The sequence below is a fragment of the Cervus canadensis genome, chromosome 13 (genome assembly GCF_019320065.1).
Source record: "Cervus canadensis isolate Bull #8, Minnesota chromosome 13, ASM1932006v1, whole genome shotgun sequence".
In the NCBI taxonomy this organism is placed as follows: Eukaryota; Metazoa; Chordata; class Mammalia; order Artiodactyla; family Cervidae; genus Cervus; species Cervus canadensis.
This window is the reverse complement of record NC_057398.1, coordinates 30,099,138-30,123,376: the sequence shown is the minus strand read 5'-3', so window position 1 is coordinate 30,123,376 and position 24,239 is coordinate 30,099,138. Positions and strand designations below refer to the sequence as shown.

At 63.0% G+C, this 24,239-nt stretch overlaps 1 protein-coding gene across 3 annotated transcripts; it reads right to left on the bottom strand.

Moving 5' to 3' along the window:
- Positions 1 to 59: 59 nt before the first annotated feature.
- ARHGEF16 (Rho guanine nucleotide exchange factor 16) lies at positions 60 to 24,239 on the bottom strand. Of its 3 annotated transcripts, none has more exons than XM_043485899.1 (15): positions 23,895 to 24,239; positions 15,122 to 15,725; positions 13,284 to 13,329; positions 12,169 to 12,338; positions 10,529 to 10,585; positions 9,968 to 10,128; positions 7,257 to 7,409; positions 6,969 to 7,098; positions 6,124 to 6,198; positions 5,719 to 5,811; positions 3,639 to 3,790; positions 3,269 to 3,457; positions 2,344 to 2,417; positions 1,713 to 1,814; positions 60 to 736 (listed from the first exon to the last, which is right to left on the bottom strand). In XM_043485899.1, the coding sequence occupies exons 2-15, from the start codon at positions 15,704 to 15,706 to the stop codon at positions 597 to 599; spliced, it is 2,127 nt and encodes a 708-aa protein (XP_043341834.1). In that variant the 5' UTR covers positions 15,707 to 15,725; positions 23,895 to 24,239; the 3' UTR covers positions 60 to 596. The 3 variants fall into 3 exon arrangements, with proteins under 3 accessions (XP_043341834.1, XP_043341836.1, XP_043341835.1); XM_043485901.1 differs by lacking the exon at positions 23,895 to 24,239 and adding an exon at positions 19,181 to 19,219; XM_043485900.1 differs by lacking the exon at positions 23,895 to 24,239 and adding an exon at positions 19,013 to 19,089.

The window sequence follows — 24,239 nt, the reverse complement described above, 5'->3', positions numbered from 1 at the left end:
TTGGGAATTTTGCAGGGACTGCTTGTAGCCTTTGCTGGGGCTCACAAGTGTGCAAATCCAGGTGCTGAAGAAATACTTTAATGTCTCAAAGTCACAACTTCAGTGCTGGCACTGCAGGGTCACCTCTGGGAACACGGGGCAGCTGTGGGCACTAAGGCTGGGGCAGGACAGGCGTGGGAGGGAGACCCCTCCAGGTGATTCCCGCTCTCTCAGGTCCATCTGCCTCTATCACACGCCCACCGCCTAACTGCCCCCAGGTGCACAGGGGACAGGACAGGGCAGCCAGGAGCTGGGGGAGGGTGAGGCCAGCAAGCAGATCAGACAGGGCTCCTCTGGGGACACAGCCTGGGGCCAGGGCTGGCATGGCTCCCGAGCTCGCCTGGAGAATGCTCCCCGGGAGGATGCTCCCCCGAGGGTGTGTGACCATCCTCCTTGGAAGTGTCCAGAGCCCATGCTGCAGCCCACCGGGCCTTGGACCTTTCAGGCCCCAGGGGCCAGCCCACCACGCTCCCCAGGAACAGGTGGGGCCACTTGCTGGAGCGTGGACTGACACTGCACGGCCGCAGCCTGGCCTGGCGAGGTGCTGGCAGACCCAGCTACACGTCCGTCTCCACACGCAGCCGTTCCATCCTGCGCACGTTGCCCTCCACAGCCACGCGGCTGGTGATGCTCCGGGCGATGTCCTCAGGGAACCAGCCCGTCTCCCCATCCCGCAGCCTCTCGCCGTAGAGCCATCCTGGATCCAGACACCAGGCAGGTGAGGGTGGGGCCCCTAAGTCGGGTCCTCAGCCCTCAGAGCTACCGTTCCAGAAGATGCCAGGGTCAGGCATCCCTTGGAGCTGACCCTGCCCCAAACCAGTGGCCTTGTTCAAGGTCACGCGGCCAGCTGGTCTTCCAGCAGGTGCTTGGCCCTGACTGGCCTCAGGGGCTGAGCTTGCTCCAACCAGCCTGGCCCATCCTGAGCAGCTGCTCGCAGGGGCTAATCTCCTGCTTAGGACACGGAGTGACCAGGAACCCACTTTTGAGCCCGAGACTCTGGTTCATGGGAAGACATCCTTGAGGCAGGCTGTTGAAGGGGGCCCTGGGCCCAGTGTGAGCCCATGCAGTGCTTGCTTCTTTAGGGGACTTGGGGTAGCCGCCCACACCACAGTGCTCTGGACTCTGGGCAGGGTTCTCAGACTCTCACTCAGCACCAGCCTGCCGGCCCCTCCTCTCTGCCCGCCTCATGCAAATCTCAGGCCCATTGTCCCCCACCCCGTGCATCCCCCAGGCCCATTGCCCCCCTGTACACTCCCTCAGGCCCATCACTTCCCCACTCCGTGTACAGTCCCCAGGCCCATCACCCCCCATGCTCCCTCCCAGGCCCATTGCCCCCCTGCGCATCCCCCAGGTCCATCACCCCCCGTGCACCCCCCAGGTCCATCACCCCCCATGCTCCCCCCCAGGCCCATTGCCCCCCTGTGCACCCCCTCAGGCTCATTGCTCCCCCACCCCATGTACAGCTCCCAGGCCCACCGCCCCCCCATGCACTCCCCCAGGTCCATCTCCCCTCCCTGTGCACCTCCCAGGCCCATCGCTCCCCCCGTACACCCACCCCAGATCCATCACCCCCCTGTGCACCCTCCAGGCCCGTCTCTCCCACCCCGAGCAACCCCTACGTCCATCTCCCCCAACCCGTGCGCACCCCCCCAGGCCCATCACCCTGCACTCACCATCTTCCTGCTCCAATATCAAGACCACGTCCGCCTGCTGTAGTGTGATCTCGTCCACCTGCTTGGCCAGGTAGGCCTTAGTGATCTCCACCTGGAGTAGGTCTGGGGAGGGCAGGCATCAGCGGCAGGACTGTTTCGGGGGGGGGGGGCGGGCAGGGCTCCTGTCCCAACACAGCCGCTGTGGCCTGGTCTCAGTGAAGCCCGGGGGCCCCCAGGTGTCCCAGCGCATGGTCACCGGGCAGCTTTCCTCCGCTAAAGCCGGGACCCCTCCTGAGGCTGTGGGACCTGCTGCTCCCGCTTTCAGCACCAGCAGAGGGCGCTCCAGGCTTCTCAGGGGCCAGGCAGGGCCCGGGCTGGGTGACAGCTCTACAGGCCAGTGCACTCCAGCTCCTGGGCCTCAGTTTCCCCGGTCACTTGGCAGCTGGGAGGACGAGGTCCTGAGCCAGTGCTGGGTCTGTGTGCCCAGATGGACACACACATACCTGGGGTAGGGTCCCTCCCAGGCAGGTCACCCTGGGGGTGGCTGTGGGGGGGACTGAGGGCTGGACAGCACCTCTTCGCTCCAGGCTGACCCCCGCCCCCGGGCAGGGAAGGGGCTGTGAGCCCTGCTGGGTGCAGGGCAGGCTCTCACCTCCTTTGTTCGGGGGGCCCCGCGCCTGCCTCTCCCGGTGCGTAAGTGCCGTGATCCACCGTGCGCGGTCACTCCTGGGGGCAGGGTGCGCGTGAGTGAGGCCCGAGGCCGATCCCACCAGCTGATGACCTCTGCTTCACGCCCCCCCAGCCAGTGTGACATGGTGGGAAGATGGGGGTCCCTGAGCCCCACAGTCTTCGAGGTGTGAAGGCAGTGGGATGAAGGTTTACGCTGCCCGGGCACCCTTTGGTGAGCTGGCCCTGAGTGGGAGGTGTAAGTGGGTGGCCCCCCTGGTCGGCCTGACCCACTGCGCTGGGGTGGGGCCGAGGTGGAGGAAGTCAGACTCAGGAAGGAGCGGCAGGCAGGCCTCCCCCAGGCAGGCTGACCTGAGGTCTCAGTTGCCTGTGGCCACAGACTCGGGCAGCGGCTGCACCCCCACAACCCAGGCTGCCCTGTTTCCTGGAGCTGGTCCGGGATGCCCTGCCCCCGTCAGTCCGCTGTTGGAAATAGAGCCTCGGCTTCCCTCCTGGGAAGGGGCCCTGCTGGTGGAGGTGTGGAGACCTGGCCAGTACCTCTCTGTGTGCTGGTCCCCCCACTGTTCTGACTTCATTGCCCCCCACGGTCCCCACCCTGTGCTCCAGCCCTGCTGTCCTCCTGGGTCTGCTGGAGCTCCCTGCCCAGGGCCCCCACCAGGCAGCCCCCCTTCCCTGCCTGTTTTCCCTTAGTCCTCGCCCCCTTGGACACAAAGGACAGTTGATTTGCACATTTTGCACCTGGCATGTCCTCCCCCAAGCCCAGGAGTGTGAACTGCATGAGAACTGGGCTGGCCCTGGCACAGTGCACTGCCTGGGAGCCCTGGATCAGCCTCCCGTCCCCACGGAGCTCTCAGGGTCGCCCCCGCCTCCAGGAAGCCCTCCCGTCTTACGCGGAGTCAGAGGACAGCAAGATCTTCTCCTGGCGGCCCTCGCTGTTGTGCAGGAGGGTCAGCTGGAAGGGGTGCGGAACAGAGGAGCTGCGGTTGCCGCCCCCAGGCAGAGAGGCCTCCAAGGGCTCCATCTTCTGGACCTGGATGTGGTCCACCTGGGCATAGTCCTGGACCACGAAGCTGTCCTCGCTGTAGGGAGACAGGTGGCTGGCCAGATGCTTCAGGGGTCTGTGGGCAGCCTGAGGGCCAGGCAGCCGGAAGGGTGCTCCCAAGGGCCAGCCCCAGCCCACCTCCCTGGCTCCAAGGCCACGGCTGCTGCCCGCTCCTCATCCCAGGGCCATGCAGCCTGGCGTCCAGGGCGGGGACCCACCTCTTCTTCTTGGTGACCACCAGGACGTCATTGAACAGGAACAGGTAGCACGTGGGCCGGCTGGCGAGTTTCCGGAACAGCCCAGTTTCCTCCACCACGAAGAGCTCCCCACGCTTCAGCAGCCATCGGGAGGCAGAGATCAGCGGGAGGGACTGGGGGGCAGAGCAGAGATGGGGTGAGTCCTGGTGGGAGCAAGAAGGGACTGGGGGCAGGGAGGAGATGGAGTCCTGGGGGAGGGGCAGGAAGGGACTAGGGGGCAACGCAGAGTTGGGGTGAGTCTCGCAGGGGCTCCTGGGATGAGTCCTGGGGGGCAGGGATATGCAGCCGAGGGGACAAAGCCCTGCCTCTGAGAACAGGGTGACCAGGCCTCCCTGGGGCTAGATCGAGGAAGGGAGAGCTAATATCCAGGCCTCAAACAAAGGGCCATTCAGTCTGCGGACAGAAGCCCCATGGGGCAGCAGCTCTGTGCCAGGCCAGGACCCAGATCCTGCTCAGCAACCCAGGACAGGCCTGCCCTGCCTCCAGCCAGGCCTAGGGGTCCACTGGGCACCTGCTGAGGGCCCCTCTGAACCAGGTGGCTTGGCCACACCTGTGCAGACCGTGAGGGGCCCCCTGATGTGCAGGGCCACACTGGTGTCCAGGGGCCTTTCCTGTAAATGAAGTTCCTCCCCGCTAAGTGGCCTAGAGAACAGGCCAGGCTAAGGGGGACATATGAGAGGCACAGGCAGGCAGGACACCTCACCCCTGCCCACAGGGGTCTCACGTCACCGTGGCCAGCACCGACGCCCTGGCCTGCTAAGCTAGCAAGAGATGGGGAGAGGCAGACAGAAAAGACTTTGCAGAGGGGTGGTTGAGGAGAGCTGGGAGGGCCTGCCCACCAGCCTCTGTTCCCCAGACTATGCCCCACCCCACACCCCACCCCTTATAGGGGCTCTAAGCCCCCTCGCTCCCACCTGGGCTCGCTGCTCCTCTGCCCCCAAGCCCTCCAGTTTTGAGAGATGGGGATAGGGGGTAAGAGCCCCGCTCAGGGGTCAGCCTGGCCGGAGTCTGGGTCTTTGCAATGGCTGGGGACATATTTCACTCCAAACGTGAACTCTGCTGCCTGGACAGGGAGAGGATCAGGACCTTGGCCAAGGGTTCAAATGCCTCCTCTGTGAAGCCCACCCTGACCCACCCTCAAGGAGCCTGCTGCCCTTGTCTGAGCCTCCAGGTCCCCCTTCCATGGCTCCACTGTCCTCCCCTCCCGCCTGCCCATGGCGGGTTCCCATCCGGCTCTGGCCTGCCCAGCTGCCTCTGCAGACTGGAGATCAGTAGCTCAGTCTGCTTGATGATAAGCTGAGGCCCCACCCACAGAGCTGCCCCAGGCTCCCTCTGAGTCTCCTGCCCATCCCACCTTGCCCGCAGGGCTCTACTGCATACAGGCTGGGGCGGAGTAGCAAGGTTAGTATGGCAGGGAGGAGGGGGAGGGGGCATGGGGAGAGGCTGCCTTCAGGCCCTAATTCCAGCCAGCAGTTCCCACTGCCATGGGCAGTGGTTAGGGCAGTCCCTGGACCACACAAGGATGCGCTAGTCTGTGGGCTGGTGGAGGAGCTGTGGGGGCAGAGGTCTGAGCTCTGCCTGCTTGGGAGGCACTGTAGGCTGCCGAGACCTCCACCACCAGACCTCCAGACCCGGCAGGGACAGGGAAGCCTGAGTGGCTCTGAGGTCATCCAGCCCTGGCTCCCAGCGCAGCTGACAAGGAGCCCTAGCCCAGGGTGAGCCCTGCGGCTGGGCCTGCCAGCTCCCCCAACTCAGCCGCCAGGTCTGCCCTCTGCTCCTACAGCCCTGGGGGTGGGGGCACAGGCTGGAGAGAGGCCCACCTGCCCTGCCAGCCTCAAGCAGGAGAGCTGGAGCTGAGCCCTGTGGCCAAGGGGGCCGCTCTCAGGTGGGGAAGGGGCTGGAGAGGCAGAGGCAGAGCTCAGTCCCAGGCCTCACAGTGGGGGTGGGGGTCACCCCCAGAAGCCTGTCTGCAGCCTGCAGCCTGGGGACGGTGACCCCTGACCTCAGAGCAGGGCCGGGGCGGGACTGGGGGGGCACCTACCTTGACCTTACTGAAGTCCAGCTGTGTGTGTAGCGTGTACATCTGTTCCGTGCGCTCCATCTTGTGGGCGCCCTCATTGCACTGCTTCACCAGCTGCGGGGCGTGCATAGGAGAGCGGCTGCCGCAGGCTGGGCCACGGCCTGGCTCCCCACTCCCACCCCCCATCCAGCCTGGCCTGGCTGCCCACGCACTGGCCCTCATGGCTGCCCGAGTCCCCGTCCTGCCCAGGCCCACTGATTGTGTGAGCTCCACTCTCTCTGGGCCTCAGTTTTCCCACCAGCACGCAAGGAGCTTGGGAGGGACCACCTGGAAACACTCTCTGCCCCGCCCTCAGGGTCTCTGCAGTCAGGCTGGGCTAGTCCCCACCTCATATATGCGCCCCCTCCTACTCTGGGTCCTCCTCACCTTGCTGATGGCCTTGAGCGCACGGCTGGCTGCCTTGTACCTCTCGGGGTGGCCTTGTGTCTTGAGGCAGAGTGTCTGCAGGAAGACATTGCATATGAGAAGCCACGAGCAGCCTCCTGTACCCTGGCTCAGCGGCCTCCCTGGGGCAGGGGCTCCCCAACCAGTGCCAGACCTTGGGGACACTCAGAGGGCTCCGGCCAGGCCTCACCCCTTCAGTCCTTGGCTGTCCTCATCCAGCAGGGAGGGCCCGAAGCCTCTATTTCTCCATGTCCCAGAGGGCCCCGGAGGGTCTGATATCCTGTCTGCCTGGGACGCTGACCCAGGAAGCATGGGCCACAGGCTGCCTCTCAGAGCTCAGCTGGGCCCTTGTGTGCATGTGTGTACATGCACTGTGCCTGCCGTGTGTGTACACCTGTGTACCTGTGTGTGCCTGTGCAGTTTTCACCCCCATGAACCCCTGTCCCATGAGCTGGCATCTCAGAGCATGAGCCACTCCAGGGAGCCCCTGGGGACGGCGATGGAGTCTGGGTCACCCCAGGTCCACACAGGACAACTGACCGAGGGGCTCTGGGTTGGAGGCAGCCACAACCCTGGACTGACACTCGGCAGGGGTCTGGGCGACACCAAATCAGACTTGGGATGTGAATGCACCCCGTGACCCACCAGGAAAGTGAACAAAACCCGCCAAGTGCTGGAGCAGCTCCCAGCAGAGAGAGCTCTATGGGCAGCCATGGTCACCGTGGCGGTTAAAGTCATCTTACAATTGTCTTCATAATTGTATGTAACAGACACTCGGCGAGGTCAGGAGGAGCAATGCCAGGCCAGGGCCAGGGCCAGGCACTCACGTCGGTCAAGAGGGGCAGCCGGGTGACCCTCTGCATAGGCAGGATCAGGAAGGAAATCATGGGCAGACCCCCGCACGCCGGCCGCTGCTCGATTGCCCGCAGGGCCTCCCGGAAGGTGGCGTTGCTGCTTCTGCAACAGAGAACGGGGTCTCAGCTGCGGCGGGTGGCGTGGCTGGTCCAGAAACGGGAATCGGAGGGAAGCCGCAGAAGCTGGGCTGCGAGCAGTGAGGCGAGGGGCCTGCTTCTCCCGAGGGCCCCTCCCACCCTGCGGGCCCGGGGCCGGCTCACGTCAGCCGCTGCAGGGCACGCTGCTGGTAGACCTCGTTGGAGCAGTAGGAGATGTAGGGGTGGAAGTGATGCTCCGCGTGCTCCTCCAGGATGTCGCTGATGTCCTCCACACACACCTGCGCCTTGTGTCGCCGCTCCAGGTCCTCGAAGAACCTGTGGGGGTGGGGGTGGGGGGCCAGGAGCTGCTGGTCTGTCCACGGCCATGCGCGCGTGCACACACACACACACACACACACACACACCAGGTCCTCGAAGAACCTGTGGGGGTGGGGGTGGGGGACACACACACACACACACCAGGTCCTCGAAGAACCTGTGGGGGTGGGGGGCCAGGAGCTGCTGGTCTGTCCACGGCCATGCGCGTGTGCACACACACACACACACACACACACACACACACACAGCCACCACAGTGCGCACCGGGTGGGTTAGCTGTCCAAAGCGCTCCTCAGAAAACCCCAGATCAGCTCCTGAAACCTGAAATAACTGGGCATATACCCATGGCCAAATCCAAGGCCACTCCCTGTGAGATTCTGGCACAGATTCTAATTGGTATCATGGGATGCAGACAGGTAGGACCAAGAATTTGTCACTTTGACTTGATTCCCTGGGACATCAGAAATGCCCAGATCTGGCTGGAGGCCTGGCCCCTTCTGCCTCGTTCAGGGCCGGGGCAGGGGTTCTGCTCCTTGCAGGTGATTGAAAACCCCCAATTCCTGCTGGGGTCCCTGCTGAGGCTCATCCGTAACTGGGGACTCGGGGAGGGAGGTGAAGATAAGTGAGCTTGGCTGGTGCTAACCCAGGGCTGCCTAGGGTTCCGCTCCCACAGGCATCCATTGCCTTGAGGCTGGGCCTGGCTGGACCCGCGTCAGGTCATCGGTGGTGTCAGCTGCTGGCTGGAGCCTCAGTTGCACCCTGCACAGCCAGAAGGTGCTGGACCCTGAGGCCTCATCACGTGACCAGGCCCTAGGCAAGGCAGCTAGGGGCCTCCCACCCCAAGAGCTCTGCCCCTGTGCAAAGCCCTTTGTCTCAAGGCCCCTCCCCATGCCAGCTGCTTAGACCAACCCTGGGCTCCAAGCTACGAGCGAGCATCTCTACCCACATCCGACTCTTAGAGCCTGCTGAGTGGGGCTGGCGGGACCGGCCGGGGCGGTGTCTGGGAGATAAGACAGCCAGCTGACCTTCGAGGGCAGACAGCAGAGTCCCGAGCAAGACCTGCCCCACGTGGGGAAGCCAGCTGGCCCAGGCAGCCAGTCCAGCACGGTCCTTACCATCCTCCCGGGGTGAGTAGGGCGAGCAGAGGGAGGGGAGGGAGGAGGGCCCAGGTTCCAATTCTGAAGACACCAAGGAGCCCCCAGCAGCCCCACCCAGGACCCGTGACAGGTTCCTCCACCCCGGAGGAGGATTGGAAACCTCACCAATCTGTGGCCCCCTGCCCTGGGGCCCTTGACTCTTATTATCCTTGGTAAGCCTGGTGAGGGTCTCAGGGAGGCGGAATGAGGCCTGGCTTGGAGGTGGGCAGGGGTCCTCAGGCCCCCACTCACTGGGCCCCAGCCTGACCCTCCACTCATGATGGGGCTGCCCTTCCTGTAAGTGGGAGCATTCTGAGGACTCACACTTTGGGCAGATGGGGACCCCCTAAGATCCTGCCCCAAGAGGGAGGCCTGGTTGCCTAGATGCAGGACCACACACACACTTGTGTGCACGGGCAGTCCACATTGGTCAGCGCCTCTCACAGGCGATACCGAGAAAGGTCTGGGAAAGCTGGCCCTCAGCAGCTGACCCCAAATAGCCAGTTCCTGGGGAGGCCGCTGGGAGTGGCTAAGAGCTACCAGGGCCAGCTCAGAGGTTCGGGGAGGCCGTGACATCCCACTAGGGGGCAGGGATGGAACCTGGGTTCTGTGGAAGACAGAAAGAGCAGGGTCCATGTGTTCAGCCCCGCCACGCTTGGGGACACAGGACAAAGGTCAGAGCTGCAGAAGGGGGTGGCCCACCCCAGGCCCCCGCTGAGTCAGGGGCTTCAGACTTCCCACAGCCAGTCACTGGAGTCCTGTGGGAAGTGCCATCCCAGGAGCGAGATGGCCCTGGGTTCCATGGGAGCCCTGGGACAGCAGACTGGGGGGTACTCAGTGAGGGGGGTCCAACACTTGATCATTTCCCACACTTCACCCCAATCTGCAAGGGGGTAGGCAGACTGAGTAACCTCCCCCTTAGGTTAGGGAGAGGACGCCGAGCTCAGGGAGACCACAGAGGGTGTGACGGGGCTGCCTAGGATGCAGGGCAGCGTGGGGTCGGACCACATGGGTGCTGACTGGATCTCACCCTCCACGGAAGTAAACACATACACACACACACACACAGGCCCAGGCCTGCAGCTGCACACCCGGCCCCTCCTCCACCTCCCGGCCCTGCAACCAGAGCCCTGGGTCGGGCCCCAGATGCCTCCTTGTGGAATATGACCCGGGCCTGCAACTCAAGGCTGCCCCCGCCTGCTCCGCTCTGCAGGCACCTCATGCCTCATCACTGGCCTTCTGCGTCCGTGTGCCCTGGGGCCAGCTCCTGGTGGGGCCCTTGCGGTCCTTGTGCTTCTTGCCCTCGCAAGGTAATTCCAGACCATCCATCCACACTGCAGACCAGGGTCACTCGGAGCCCCGGCCTTCCCACCCTCCTGAGAGCCTGGGCCACTGTCGGGGTTCCGGGCTGGGCCTCACCTCCGGCTGGCGCTCAGGACATCTGTGATGTTGGAGAAGAGGTGGTGGTGCTCCATCTGGGTCATGGTTGCCCGCAGCTCCCGGGACTGCAGGAACTCGGCCACCAGGATGCCGAGGCTGTGTTGGTACGAGAACTCGGACGTGAGGATCTCGAAGATGGCCTGGGGTGAGAGCAGAGCGGATGTGGGGCAGCTGTGCCCCCTGGCCCTGCCCGCAGCCACCCTGCCACACGGGGGCCTGGCCCAGGGTGTGGTGGTGACAAGCGCTCAGGCTGTGGGGATATGATGGGGGCGATGGACAGGACCTGGCTGGGGCTGTCAGCACAGCTGTGGTGGTGGAGGTGGGTGGTGAGCTGCTCTCCTGGGTTTGCACTCTGGCAAGGACTCCCACCCTCGTGTGGAAAGTGGATAATGGTAGTCACTCCAAACTCTCACCATGCCCAGGGCATCAGCCATCATTGGTACCAGGAGGCAGGCAATGAGTGAGCGGGTGACATCACCATGACTGCTGTCCCTGCCTCTGTCTGGGCTGTCAGAAGCAGGCGCCCCACCTACCCCGTACCTCCTGCCTCTTGCGCTCCTCAGCCGGAAGCTGGTCCAGGATGCCCAACTCCACCACCTGCAGACAGCAAGGCTTGAATCACGGGATGTACCTTCCAGATGCTCATCTTCTTGTCGGACTAGAGCCAGCGTGGATGTCAGAGCTGCCCCTCGTGGCTCGGCATAGTGGGGCCGCTGAGCTGGCCTGTCCCGCCTCAGTTCCGTCACCCACGTCTCTCCTCGCCGTGGAAACCTCCCCTGGGAAGTGCCCGGGGCAGCCGAGAGAGAGCATGGGTGTCCAGAGGGAAAGGCCAGCAGGCACCCGAGGCAGGTGGGGGCCCTGTCCTACAGAGCTGCTTGGGGTGGCAGGTGGGAGGTGGTGATGGTGGAGAGGCAAAGAGCCCCGGGAAAGCTGAGGGGCGTGCGGGGCACAGGGCCGTGACTCAGGCACACCTGGGCCAGGTGAGTCAGCACCCTGCCCGGGAGGTAGGGTTAACAGTGTTCCAGCAAGGCGCACTGCCCCGCTCTCTACCCGTCAGGCCCCCTGGCCCCCAGCTGCCCTGGCTAGAGTGTGGCCTGCTTAATCAGGCCACATCCCTGCAGACCATCGGGGGAGCCCACTACAGGACTAGGGCCACTGGATCCTTCTCCCCTCCCTACCAGCCTGGGCAGAGGCTGCCACCAGTGCTTGGGCTGGGAAGGTAAGTCCCAAGCTCCCTCCTCGGCCCAGAGGCTGGGTTGAGATGCCCCAAGCTCAGGTGACCGAGAGCAGAACCTCAGACGCCCTTCTACGGTGCAGCATCCTGACCCACCTCTGACCCCGGAGGTCATGTCCATGTAGGTAGGTGTACCCCGGCAGGTGGGAACACATGTGCGTTTCCAGCCCTTTTCAGCTCTCTGCCCTCACCCCGTCCCCTCCTGGGCCCTCCCTGGCCGATGACCCCATGGCAGGCAGTGTCATGGAGCTCAGTAGGCGGTCAGAGTGCCTCAGCCGCCCTCGTACCCCGCGGGGTCTGGATGAGGAGCCTTGTGGTACCACAGACAGAAGGGACAGTCAGGGGCCCTCACCCCACTGCCCACCATGCCCACAGCCTGCCCTGTAGCTGTTCCTTGGCTCCCAGGGGATGGGGCAACAGTCTGTGTGCCCCGGGCCAGCTGCACCTTCCTGGGGAGCGAGAGTTGTCTCTCCACTTAGAGCTCGGGGGCCTCTGTCTCAGCTATGCTCTCCACCAAGACCCCACCGCCCTGCTTGGAGGGGACCAACCCCATTTTCAGATGTGGAAGGTGGCGGTGGGCCTGGTAGTGGCACGTGGCTTCAGTCTGGCCTCTCCCCTCCCTTCCTGCCTCCTCACTTGGACCCTCCAGGCACATTTCAGGGTCAGCACCCTGGGAAGGGGTGCCCCATGCCCACAGCTCCCTACAGGTCAGCATGAGCCGGGAGCAGAGGGCATTACAACTCACCTGTGGGATGCCTGTCACACAGACGACAGCTGCCTCTAACCTCTCCCCCAGTAACCCCTCAAAGGTGCCCCGTGGGGCAGACCAGCTCTGAGGCATCAGCAAGATGCCCCAGAAAAGTGAGCACAGATGGGGTGCTTCTAGGCGGCTCCCCGCTCACTGGGAGGACCACCCATGGCCTCTCCCCGCCACTGCAGCCCCTACCTCTGGGAGCTGGCTCCAGGTGATCTGGGGGGGCCGGTAGCTCTTGACCACGATGGGGGCGTCCACTTTCCGGGTTCCCTCAGGGCTGGGGGGCTCATCGAGCAAGTCATCGTCGGATTCGTGGCTGGTGTTCAGGCCTCGCTCCCGGATTTCCTGGTATAACCGGGGGTCTGGGGATAGGGGGCATGTCACCTGTAGGCCTGGGGGCTCTGAACGGTCTGGCCCTCCTAGGGACCTGCAGGTCGAGTCCCCCCGAGGCGGCCCTGAGAGTGTCAGGTGGTGCAGGGCCTCCAGAGTGGGCTCCTCTCGGGCCGGCCGGTTTGCATGGCGCTGCTGGGAGCCCAGGGTGTCTCTGTGCCAAATGTGGCACCTTTGGACCAGGGCTAAGTGGACAAATTGGAGCGTGGCAGGGGCCAAACTGCACGGCCTGGGGGATGCGGGGGACCGAGGGTGCTCTGCAGTGGCCGCGCACGGCAGCCCCGCTGGGCAGGTGCCTAGCTAGTGGCAACTGAGACAAGCCTCTTCCTTCCAAACGGCCCTGAGACCTGGGGCATTGCTGCTGCTCTCCTGGGGTCTGATCCTGACGCCTCCCCAAGCCCGGGCCTGTGCTATCCACAGAGGCTGGGGCTCAAGGAGAGGCCTGTCCAGCTGGAGCCTCTCATACCCACCAGTGGCTCCATCCTGGCTGGGAGGGCACCTACCCCTCCAACTCCCAGGGGGTCCTGGCGGCAGCCCACCCAGGGTGAATGCCCTGCTCTGGGCCCTGCCACACCCAGCCATCACCCATGGCCCCGAGCCTCCAACACTGGGGTCCCATGGACGGTGTGACTGCTGCCCAGGCCTTGGTCTCACTGGCAGGGCCTGGTGCACACAGTGTGCGTGACAAACAGCTCCTGCGAGTGAGCGTGGGGCCTGTCTGCCCTTATCCCACCCCTGGCACGGCAGGGTCCAAGGGAACTTTCCAGGCTTATCAGAGATGCAGGGCCAGATGGACTACCAGGCCCTGCAGGGATCCCACCCAAGACGTTCACCACCTCCCTTGGATGCCCCAGTGAGACCAGCCCCCGGCCCAGTCTGGCTGCTGCTGTCCGAGGGGGGCCCTCAGCCGCACTCACCGTCTTTGAAGGAGCCCTTGTGGGCACGTTTCCGCCCCAGCGCCTTCTGTGCAGAGAGACACACAGGTGGTCAGTGGGAGGTGGGGTGGGTGAGGGTCACAGCTTTCCCTTCCCCCAGCCCAGAGACCACTGCACGCTCCAAGCATGACATCACGCCCAATGGGAGGTGCTCTGCTGGGCATGCAGAAGGTGCGCAATAAATGTCAGCTCCACAAGGGATGCAGAGCCACCAAGCACAGGCCAGGGCAGGTAGGACAGTATGGGACGGGGGCTCAGAGTGGGCAGGGCAGGTTACCGAGGGCTGGGCAGGTCCAGAAGGGCTGCCTGGAGGTGGAGGCGTGTAGACACGGGGGATGCCCATGAAAGTGGGGCGTCACAACCAGGCCTGGAGGGAGGCTGGGCAGTACAGCTGTGGCTGGGAGATGACCACGAGGGGCGCTGGGTGGGGAGCTGGGGCTGCATGCATGCCCCCCAGGTCTGGGACCTTGGGCGGCAGGAGGAGCAGGGCTGGCAGGTGAGCATCCAGTCCCAGCACAGGCTGGGGTCCCTGCAGCTGATGGGGTATGGGTCTGCAGGGATGATTGGGGATGGGCAGGGCTCTCAGGGCCCCACACCCTGGACCCTCCAGCTGCTGCTCTGAGCCCGCCTCCTTGTCCAGGATCCTTTTCCCCTGACCTCGCAGGTCTGTGGGTTCCAGGAAAGAAGAAGATGGTTTCTCAAAACAAGTTGGGGCCTGAAACTCCCCGTGCTGGTTAGAGCCATGGTGCTCCCAGCACATTTAGCTGCTGCCCCTGCTACCCTGCACCCCACCCCCCACCTAGCATCCACCCCCGCCCAGCACCCCCATCCCTTCCGCCTCCAGGTCTGGGTGCCTGTTGTTGCCTTGACCTCTCCTCCACCTGCCCCCCACTCGCCGCGTCCACGGTTCTGCTTTAATCCTTTTTCTTCTGGGGCCCCTCCCCCCAAGGCCCTGAGCTCCTGGGGACCCCCTCCTCTGTGCTCTCTCAGCACCCTGAGCCCAGCGCACGGTGACCCCATAACACCCTGGGCCCCACCATCCTGGGAGCTTTCCCAGGGCCTGTCAACCCGGTGGCTGAGGGCTCAGGAAGTGTCGGCTGGAGGCACAAAGCCAGCATTAATAACGAGGACCCCGCAGGCCTGGCCCAGGGCAGGTGTGGAGAGTTGTGGTCCAGGCTCTCAGGCAGGCACGACATGGGTGCCTCTCCCACCAGGGGTGTCTCTAGCCTGAGGACAATGGCTCAGGTCCTCCCCTCCCCTCTGCCTGCAGCATCACCAGGAGGTGGTCTGGGCTTCTCCCAGATCAGGGTCAGCGCTCATGGTCTGGGCAGGAGCCCATGGTGGAGGAGGTGACCAGGATGGCACCCTGGGCACAGAGAGCCCTGACTCGGCTGTCAGGCAGGGCAGCAAGGGACAGTATGCAGGGGAGCGTCCAACTTTGGACCTGTCATCAGCCCCCCTGAGTCCCCGACGGGAAGCCCTTGGCAGACAGAGCCCGGGCCAGTTGATGCAGCAAAGCCACCGTTGAAACCCGTCCTCCAGATAGGCTGGCTCCCTCCTGGGGCTCAGAGCCCCACCTCACGCACTGCTCCCTGCTGTGGCTGAGAGCCAGGATGCCTTCAACTTCCTGACCAAAGCCTCCGCTGCCTCATCTATAAAATGGGGACATTCACACTCTGTTCACAGAGCAGCTATTGGGCTAACAGGAATGAATCCCCCCAGGAGCCTGTGCAAGCAGGCACTTGCATGATGATGTGAAGGTGTGGTCAGAACCCCTCCCACCTCCCCCCAACCACTGACCAGAGAGACGGGGCTCCTACCTTATTTTTGGCTGCAGGTCGAGCAGGAGGCTGGCTAGGCTCCTCAGCCAGAGCCTGGAGCTTGGGGGTGAGCTTGACAGGGCCCCCTTCACCGCCCGGAGTCCCCAGGCCCTTCATGGCTGCCCGGTAGGACTGGTTCCTCAGGTTTCGTTTCAGCATCCCCCCGGGGCCCGTGTCCAAGTCCATGTCATCCAGGGAGAAGCTGGGGGCCGAGAGGAGCTGGGGGTTCCGCCGGGCAGCCTCCTTGCTGAGCATGGCTGCCCCGAAGCTCTGGTGGCGGGCTGGGGTCTTAGCCTTGCTGGACACGGCCAGGCTCCGAGGTATGAGCTGCTGTGTGCCCATCTTCAGGGCTGCTGGGCTCTGCGTGCTCAGGATGACGGTCCTGGGCTCCTGGGACTCGGGGGCTGGCTCTGGGGGTGCTGGGGTGTCTGGCTGGAAGGCGGCATTGCTCCTGCTGTGCAGGGAGCTGCGGACCACTGGGAGCCCAGATGCTGGGTTCCCCTTGGCATCTAGCTGCAGCTCCGAGTGGAAGCGGTATTCCAGGAGCTTCTCCTCCACGGAGCTGTCAGAGTACCGCTGGGACATGCTGAATGGCCGCGGGACCCTGGGGAAAAGGATGGAGGTGAGGGCAGCCCCGATCCAGCCAGAGCCCAGGGTACAGTCAACCAGGGTCCAGTGCTCAAAGGCTGGTCTTGCCACCTGAAGCCGAGCTGGCTGTTACATCGCCCACAGTCTCCGGGAGTCCCTAGGGAAGTCAGTACACAGCTGGCCAGAGGCACTTGGGGAAGCTTGGGACAGCACAGACCTTCAGGGACCCGGGCGGACGACAGGCTGTCTGAGCTTTGGGGACCAGGCAGACACAGACTGCAGAGAGGTTGGCCTGGCGACGCCTCTGTGCTCCCTCTGCTGCGGGGTAAGCTTGGGGCAGTGCAGGTGTGTGGCCTGGGACCCCAAAGATCTGGACTGGAAGAGCCACTTGGCCTCCTGGCACCATTTCCCACAGCCAACAAGAGAACGATCAACAGTTCTGCCTGCTGGGCTTTTCTGAGGCCTGCAGCAGACAGCACGGCTGCACCCCCTGGGGTACTCGAGGCCAGGCTCTGAGGGGCCGGTGTAGGTGTGATGTCTCATCCAGCCCGAGGGGCACCACGTCTCCATTCTCACTGGGCAGAGAGGCCGGGGCCAGTCCCACCCGGGACCCAGGGCAGGAAGCGACAGATCCAGGATCTGAACTCAGGCCTGTCTGACTGCTCTGACTCTCAGCCCCACACCCAGAGAAGCCACCGTGTTTGTTGTCTACACGGCCTTTCCCCGAATCTCAGCCCCACACACAGCGAAATCATTGTGGCCACCATCTATACAGCCTTTCCCTGACTCTCAGCCCCATGAGCAGCAAAGCCACTGTGTCTGCTGTCTACACAGCCTTTCCCTGTCTCAGCCCCACACGCAGCGATACCACCATGGCCGTCGTCTACACAGCGTTACCCTGGGCCCCGAGACACACTCGCCCTTTCCCAGGCTTCTGAATTAGAACAGGGCCGACAATCCATCTCCAGAGTCTTGCCAGGCACAGTCACAGTGTGCACGGGAACCCAGGAGGGAGGTTTGCAGAGCTCTGACCCTGAGCCCGCAGCCCCAGCACACGCTGCTGCTCCCTGGGCACCGCTGTGGCCTGTGTTGGGTGCTTCCGAGGACAGCTGGCTCTGCCCGCATCCCCTCGGATGGTCCAGCCTGTCCCTCCCAGCAGCCTGCTGCACCTTGGCCCTTTCATCCTCTCCGTCCTCACCCACCCCCATCCTCTAGCTCTCGGCTGGCCTGGCAGCCGCCACCCCTCACCAACAGGCAGCCCTGTCCCGTCTGTCCACCAGTACACCCGCTTCCCTCCTCCCAGGATGGCCAGGCCTGAGCAGAAGGATGTATGTCCCTCCTGGCAGAAGCTTCAGAAACCGCCGCAAGATTCCCGCCATGCCTTCCCCTGCAGCGAGGATGGCGGGCATGTGCGCGGGGATGGAGCCCCATGGGCCTGGGGTGAGCAGGGCCCCACAGACTGCATTTCTAAGCACTTGATGGAGCTACTTGCTGCAGCACAGACTGGCTCACCCTGGCTGGGAGCACATCATTTAGCCAGTGTGGACGGTCCACGCCATCTGCCACACCCTGGGCCTCTTGGGCACCAGCCTCAGGCCACTGACCAATCCACCCTGAGGATCTTCTCTCCCATTGCCACTGTCACTTCCCTCTGTTGCTCCCTACGCCTCAGTTTCAAAATCTGTAAAGTGGGCCCAATAGTAATCACCCCCCCACCCCACGCTTCCTGAGGTTGCTGGGAGGGGCAGGGAGCTTGTACATGTAGTGCTTGAATAGGGGCCTGGCCACAGAGCAGCTGGGGGCAGGGGGTCACTAGTGCTGAAGAGGAGGTCATCTATGAGCCTCAAGAGGATCAGCTGGTGGTTTAGAACCTCACAGGATCAGAACGTAACAGGGAGGGAACATGCTCCTTTCATTCTTCCCTGTTTACTTTTAGGGGAAACAAAGATAGCCATCATTCATCCGCTTCTCATATTAATGTATGTAGAACTTCTGAACGTTCAAGTTACAAAGGCCAGTCAAGGGTGGGAGCCTGTGTTTCAGATGGAGAGCTAAGGCTCCAGGTCACCGGCCCAGGTGGCCCTGCTGGCAGGGAGCCTTGGCTCAGAGCTTCACCACGGTGCCCCATGCCACTTTCCCTGCAGGTCTGGGGAGGACCCTGGGGTTCACCCAGCGGCTCTGTGGGAGGGAGGGAGAGCGCGTCCTGCCCTCTCTCACCTACAGGGGCAGCTGGAACGACTGGATCCCCTCCCTCGGAGGCCTGGCTCTCCGCCCCGCTCTCTGCCCCAGCTCACAGGTTCTCCACTAAAACCATCCCAGGAAGGTTGTGCGGCTCAGGCTTCCGTGCCCGCAGGGAGCGGCTGGCCCTGGAGCCCTGGCCACCCCCACAGCAGGGCGACGGCCCACGCATTCCTGGGGACATTCTGAGTCACCAGGCTGAGGAGGGCAGCCACCCTAGGCCTCCGCAGGCGGTGCCGGCAGCTGTGGGCGGGTCCATACCTCCCCCCGTCCGCCTCCCCTGTTAACTTGGCTGCACAGTACCCAGGACGGGTTGAGAAACGGGTTTCCTGCAGGTTTCCATCTATGCACACGAAGCAGATTAGACTAGGAAATGGCAACACACGCCAGTATTCTTGCCTAGAAAATTCCATGGACAGAGGAGCCAGGCGGGCTACAGTCTGTGGGATCACAGAGTCGGACATAACTGAGCACACACGCATGCGAGCATGTGTACACACACACACACACACGAAGCAGATGCACCCGAGTGGGTGTCCGGGAGAGACCCTGAGTCCTTTTTTCTAGCCATGGTGTATTTACTGCAGGGCAGCTACACTGTTATAAAAACTCGCTGCAGGCACTGAGAGGCCTGCACCAGCACTATGGTGCCCATGGACACCCCGCCCTGCCCCTCATTCTTCCTTCTTCCCCGACTCCTCCCCATCTCGGGCTCCAAGCCTGACCCCTCCTTGAAGCCCCAGCCCAGACCCGGCCAGTGGCACGGCCTCTCCCAGGAGAGGACAAAGTCTCTTCTGGAGCTGGAAGGTACCAGATGGAGCTGGTCAGGCCAGCCCCTGCTGGGTGTGACCTGGGTTCCAATCACGGTGGCCGCACCCACAGGCCTGGGGTGCCACCGGCCTGGAACCCAGGCCTGAAGGAGGGGGGCACTGTGCCAGGCGTGTGGGCTGATATCCCTGCTCTGCATGAACCCCAGAGCCTGGGCCCGGCTGGAGCTAGCTCCTGGGGCTGCAGCTGTCGCAGGGCCCGTCTTCTTCCTCCCGGGGTTGAGCTGATCAGAGGTACCTGGGCGTAGGTTCAAAAGTCCAGCAGCACCAAGAGGCTGATCCTCCTAGACAGGAGTCTTCTCCTCACGCCCCACCCCCACCCTGCCTGCCACAAAGCACCATTCTCAGCTTCTCGGCTTTCTCCCAATTTCAGACAAGGCTCAGCTGTGGTTACTCCATCTCCTACCTGTGGGCATCACCCACTGTCTCCAGCCCAGCGGACGGGGCTCGAGGCTCCAGCCCAGCGGACGGGCTCGAGGCTCCAGCCCAGCTCGGCCATACCCTGTGGGTGTTTGCCTTAGCCTGGCCCGCCCAGCCTCCCTCCCATTAATAATTCCCTCTTGTTTACTGGCTGGTTTTCCTCCTGTTAATTTTCCCGTGCATTCCAGTGCTCCTGCCCCAGGCATCTGGATGGTGTGCTCAGAAGGTCCAGGCATCAGACCTCCCTTGTTAGGCCGTCCCTTGCCTGCTTTCAGGGCAGGAGCTGGCACCCTGGCCCCCACCCTGCAGCCTGGTCCTCCCCTTTCCTCCCTTCCTCCTCACTGAGCTATGGCCCACCCCCTGGCACCTTCCCAAGGCAGGGTCATGGGAGGAGACCTTTGAAAATGTCGTCTTTGTGCCTGGAGAGTCCCACTGGAGATGATTTTATTCAGGAATGGAGAAGCCTTCTTCTCTTGGCTTCCAGCTTCCACTGCCAATGAGACACCGACGCTGGTCTGACCTCATCTCCTTGTCATGATCGGAGGCTCCCTAGCCCTGGTCACTGAGGGTATGGGGCCCTTGCTTTACTGCTCACAGGACGGACGCAGCCATGGGTATGCATTCACTCCCTGAGCCACGGGATCATGCGTCCTTTTAGGTCCGCACGTTTTCTGGTGCTATTTTTTTGATCATTTCTCCCACCTCTGATGCTTTGGTCTCTTTCTGGAATAGCTGTTGCTGAGACCTTCTCCTCATTTCAGACCTCTTCTTTCCTTTGCCTTTCGTCCTCCTTTGTGGGAGATTCCTGCCTTCCACCAAATGTTTGTTTTCATGGTCCCATCAAGAGTTCTCTCCTGCTCTTGATGCAAAGAAGCCTGTTCTTGTTTCAAGGATTCCATGTGCTGTTTCAACATCCCCATTGGCTTCCATTTAGGAGTCAGGCATGTGCTGGTGGGAGACCTGTGTGCCCTGTGGGCACACACACAGGAGCACATATACACAAGCACACACTTCTGCCTGGCAGGCTTTTTGGGATTCCCTACTGGGACTGTGTCTAGGGACTCCTCCAATCAACTGGCTCCAAAAGCCTCTCTTTCATCCTCTTCACTGGAAACTGGCCTTTGCCTGGTGTCCTGCAGCCAGCACAGGGGAGGGCCCAGAGCACAGACTCAATGCCAGCCATGTTCTCTGGGCAATGATGTCGCTGAGAGAGGCCAGACATCCTGCAGTGACCACTCAAGCCACAGAGGCAAGTCTGCTCCCCACCAAAGGCAGCCCTGGAAAGCTCCCCAACCAGTGTCCATGGTGACAAGGGCTGTGTGTGGTCCATCTGTCCCTCTGTCCCCCTGAGGAGTGTGTGCATCCTTCAGGAGCAGGGATGACTTCCTGTCCATGTCCCCACAAACAGCTGGGCTCAATTCCCAAGCTGACACATGAATGCTAGTACTGTGGGCACCTGTCCTGTTTCTCTCCTGGGATCCCGTCTCCCTGAAGAGGTCCTGGTGAGCTGGGCGGAGAACTAGCCCGCTTGGTACTTTGCTTCAAGCAAGCAGAATCCACCAGGGCAGCACTATCAGAGGCTCCAGACCCACCTGTGCCCCCTCCCAGGTGACGCTCTGCTGGCTTCAACTCAGAGGGGGGTTGGGGAGGCCCCCACAGCTGGGTCCTGGGAACCACAGCAGTAGCTTCCCCCATGCCACTTAAGCAGCCTCTGAGTGTCCCCAGAGCATGTGCAGGGGTGGATAGGTAAGGGCCTTCCCTGGTGGCTCAGACCATAAAGAATCTGCCTGCGATGCAGGAGACCTGGGTTCGAAACCTGGGTTGGGAAGATCCCCTGGAGAAGGAAATGGCAACCCACTCTAGTATTCTTGCCTGGGGAATCCCATGGACAGAGGAGCCTGGCAGGCTACAGTCCATGGGGTTGCAAAGAGTTGGACACGACTGAGTGACTAATACTTTCACTTCACAGCCTCCCTGTATCCCCAGTGCACATGCAGAGCTGGGTAAGGGGCACATGGGGCTCGGTCGGTCGGGAGGAGGGGGATGCTGGTGTGCTGAAGGTGGAGGTGGGGACATCTCCGGCAGCCTCAGGTGACCCGACTCAGCCTGTCCAGTCCTAAGCTGCACTTGGCCCTGACATGACTCTGCCTTTCAGGCTGGCCTGGCCCAGGGGCCCTTGCAGCCCAGCACCCCCGGAGCCTGCGTTCTTCCCGAAAGATGGGCTTCTTGGACCCCAGGAGGCTCAGCACCATCCCGTGGGCTGCCCTGAAGAAGCACAGCCTTCCTGCCTGGCCTGGGGCTCTGATCACTGAGCTCTCACAGTCACCAGGATCTACACGGCACCGATTATGGGACCTGCCACCTCTCGGGTGAGGTCACCACAGCACCTCCATCCAAGGGGCATCTGTTCCTCTAGGTCCGGCTGATGAGACCCTGCCTGGGGTGGGGGGCTCAGCCTCCCCAGCACCGTTCACATGACCCTGTCTTCACTCAGGCAAACTTGACCCACCATGATGGCCTCGTGCTCAGGTAATTCTGCCTGGCCAGGCTGGAGACTGGGAGTCACATGGAATTCGGGGCAGGACTGGACTTCATAAACCACACAGCACACGGGTCTGTCTGCAAGGTGGCTGGGACAGCTGGAGGCTCTTGCAGGTAGAGCCCCAGGGACGCTGCTCAATACCCGACAGGGTACAGGACCACCCACGACAAGGAATCATCTGGAAAAACTGTCTGCAGTGATGAGGCGGAGAAACCTTGTCTCAGCTAACTGGGGATTCACCCGCCTCCATGGGGGTTGGGAGACCCTCCTGGCTGCACTTGACCTGGCAGCCGGAGGGGGTTGGTGGGCCTCGTGCACCTATGACACCTCCGGGCACTGCAGGTTATCATGGAAACCACCCTCCTGGCTCAGCTGGCCAATGGCTCCCATTCTGTCTCTCAATACAGCCATCCCGAAAACCCAGTCACTGTGCCAGGCTTGCAGATGCTGTTTCCCCTGAGGAGCCCCGGATAAGAAATCAGAGCCCTGACTTGGACAGACAGCCTGGACAGGTGACCTCGGGCATCCTCCAAACACCTTCAGGACCACTGTGTCTCACCCCTCACTGATCTTCTGGAAGGCGGATATTTCCCTGCTCTGCCAGGCAAGGAAACCAGGTGCAGAGGGAATGTGACCTGCTGGGGTCAGGCTGACGGTCAGCGGAGAGCTGGGTGAGGAGCCAGGCCCCGTCGTGACCTAGATCCTCGCTGCCCCAGTGGGACGCCTGGGTGAGCAGCGACTCTCCCTGGAAATAAAGACGCTGATACAGGTGGTCAGAGGCTTTGGGCAAGGCAACTGGCTCAGGCAAAGGAGACAAGCAGCTGAGATCCATTCAGAAACTGAAACTAAAATTCCAGGACCCAGACGTGGGGAGTGCCATGCCCAGTGGGTCACGCACAGACAGGCGTCTCAGGGGCAAGCCACGCCTCGCCACCTCACCTCTGCACCTGGTTTCCTCCCATGTAGGTGAAGAGAATCTCCGTGTAGGGTCAGAGACAATCTTCCGCCCCTCCCTTAACCCCCCAGGGAATCAGAGCCCTTGGGGAACTGGCATGCTCCCATTCCCCACACGCTCCTCCCTCCTAGGTGCCCAGGTAAGAGAGGGTGGGGGGAGGGGCCTCTGCCAGCTTACCACTCCCCCCTGCAAGTGCCAGGGAAGACCGGGGGAAACCCTGGGTAGTGCTCAAGACGTGATGCCGGCTTCTACAGCCTGTGGGCATCATCAGGGCAGCGACCAAAAGAGGAGCCAGCTTCAGCTGAGTCAGCACCTAACTGCTCCCCTTTCACAGACAAACTTAGGTCACACTGAGCCAGTATTTGGACCCGGGGCCCTCACGTCCAAGCACTAGTCACTGGGGGTGCAGGGTAGACAGGTTGGCCTGACAAGCACCCCCTGAGCCCCCACACCAAGAGGTGCAGACTGTTCAGCCCCAGGTTGGATGCGGAGTTACCCCCACCACCAATGTGGTCCCTGCTGAGCTGAGGTTCAGCTGAATCTCAAAACAGATCCTTGTTTCCGGGATGCAGAAACGGAGGTTGGGCAGCTAGGACAGGGGTCTTGGAATCAGTGGCACCCACAGCTTCAGGAGCCCAACCTCACCCTCCTTAGCCAAGAATGAGCAGGTCCCCTCCGTCTGCCCACCAGGGTGGGGAGGGGTCCTCATTCTTGGGGCTGCTACACTTGGTACCAAAGTGGGTTTGGGTAACAGATTCTCCAGAGTTGTTGGGAGGGTCGTTTGCTCCTTTCCTCCACCCGCTTTCAAAGGTCCCAGGGGCTTCCTACGGATCTCTCAGCCCTGATGCCCCAGTGGGCTGCAGAGTTCCCCTCCACGGTGAGGAGTGTCCCCTAGGGCTTAGAGGAGAAAAGGGAGCGGGCAGCTGGGACGCTTGAAGCCGGGGAGTGAGGTCAGGGGCTCTAGGTCCAGCCAGGCTTTGTCCCCTCCCGCTGCCTTCGCTGGGCAGCCACTGCGGAGGGAGGGAGCCGCAAAGTGTCGCGGCCCCTGGGGCGGGGCTTTCCGAAAAAGCGAAGGAGAGGAAAGGGGCCAGCCCCCTCCCCAAGGCTCAACCCCCGCCTCCACCTCGCTCACCCGTCCCTTCCCCGGCTCACCTGTCTCCCAGGCTCACTTGTGTCCCCCTCTCACCTGTCCCCCAGGCTTACCTGCACTGCAGGGCGGAGGACGGAGCTACGAGTGCGTCAGCCTGCCCAGCCTCCAGGCTCCGCGCCCCAGCGGGCGGCAGTTCCCGGCCCCGCGCTCTGTCCGGCCGCTCGGTCCCTCCCCGTCCCCGCCCCCACACTTCCTGTGCGGCCCAGCGGGAGGCGGCGGCGCTCCGCCCCGCCAGGTGGGTGGCCAGGTGGAGCAGGGTGTACGCCCGGCGGCTCCCGCTCCGAGGGCCGGCGGTGGGAGGGGCCGGCGGGGTGCGCCCCAGGTGCCTGGCCACACTGCCTGCGTCACTGTCCCCACCTGGCCGGCTGGAGCTCAGGTGACTCACAGCCGAGCGGGCT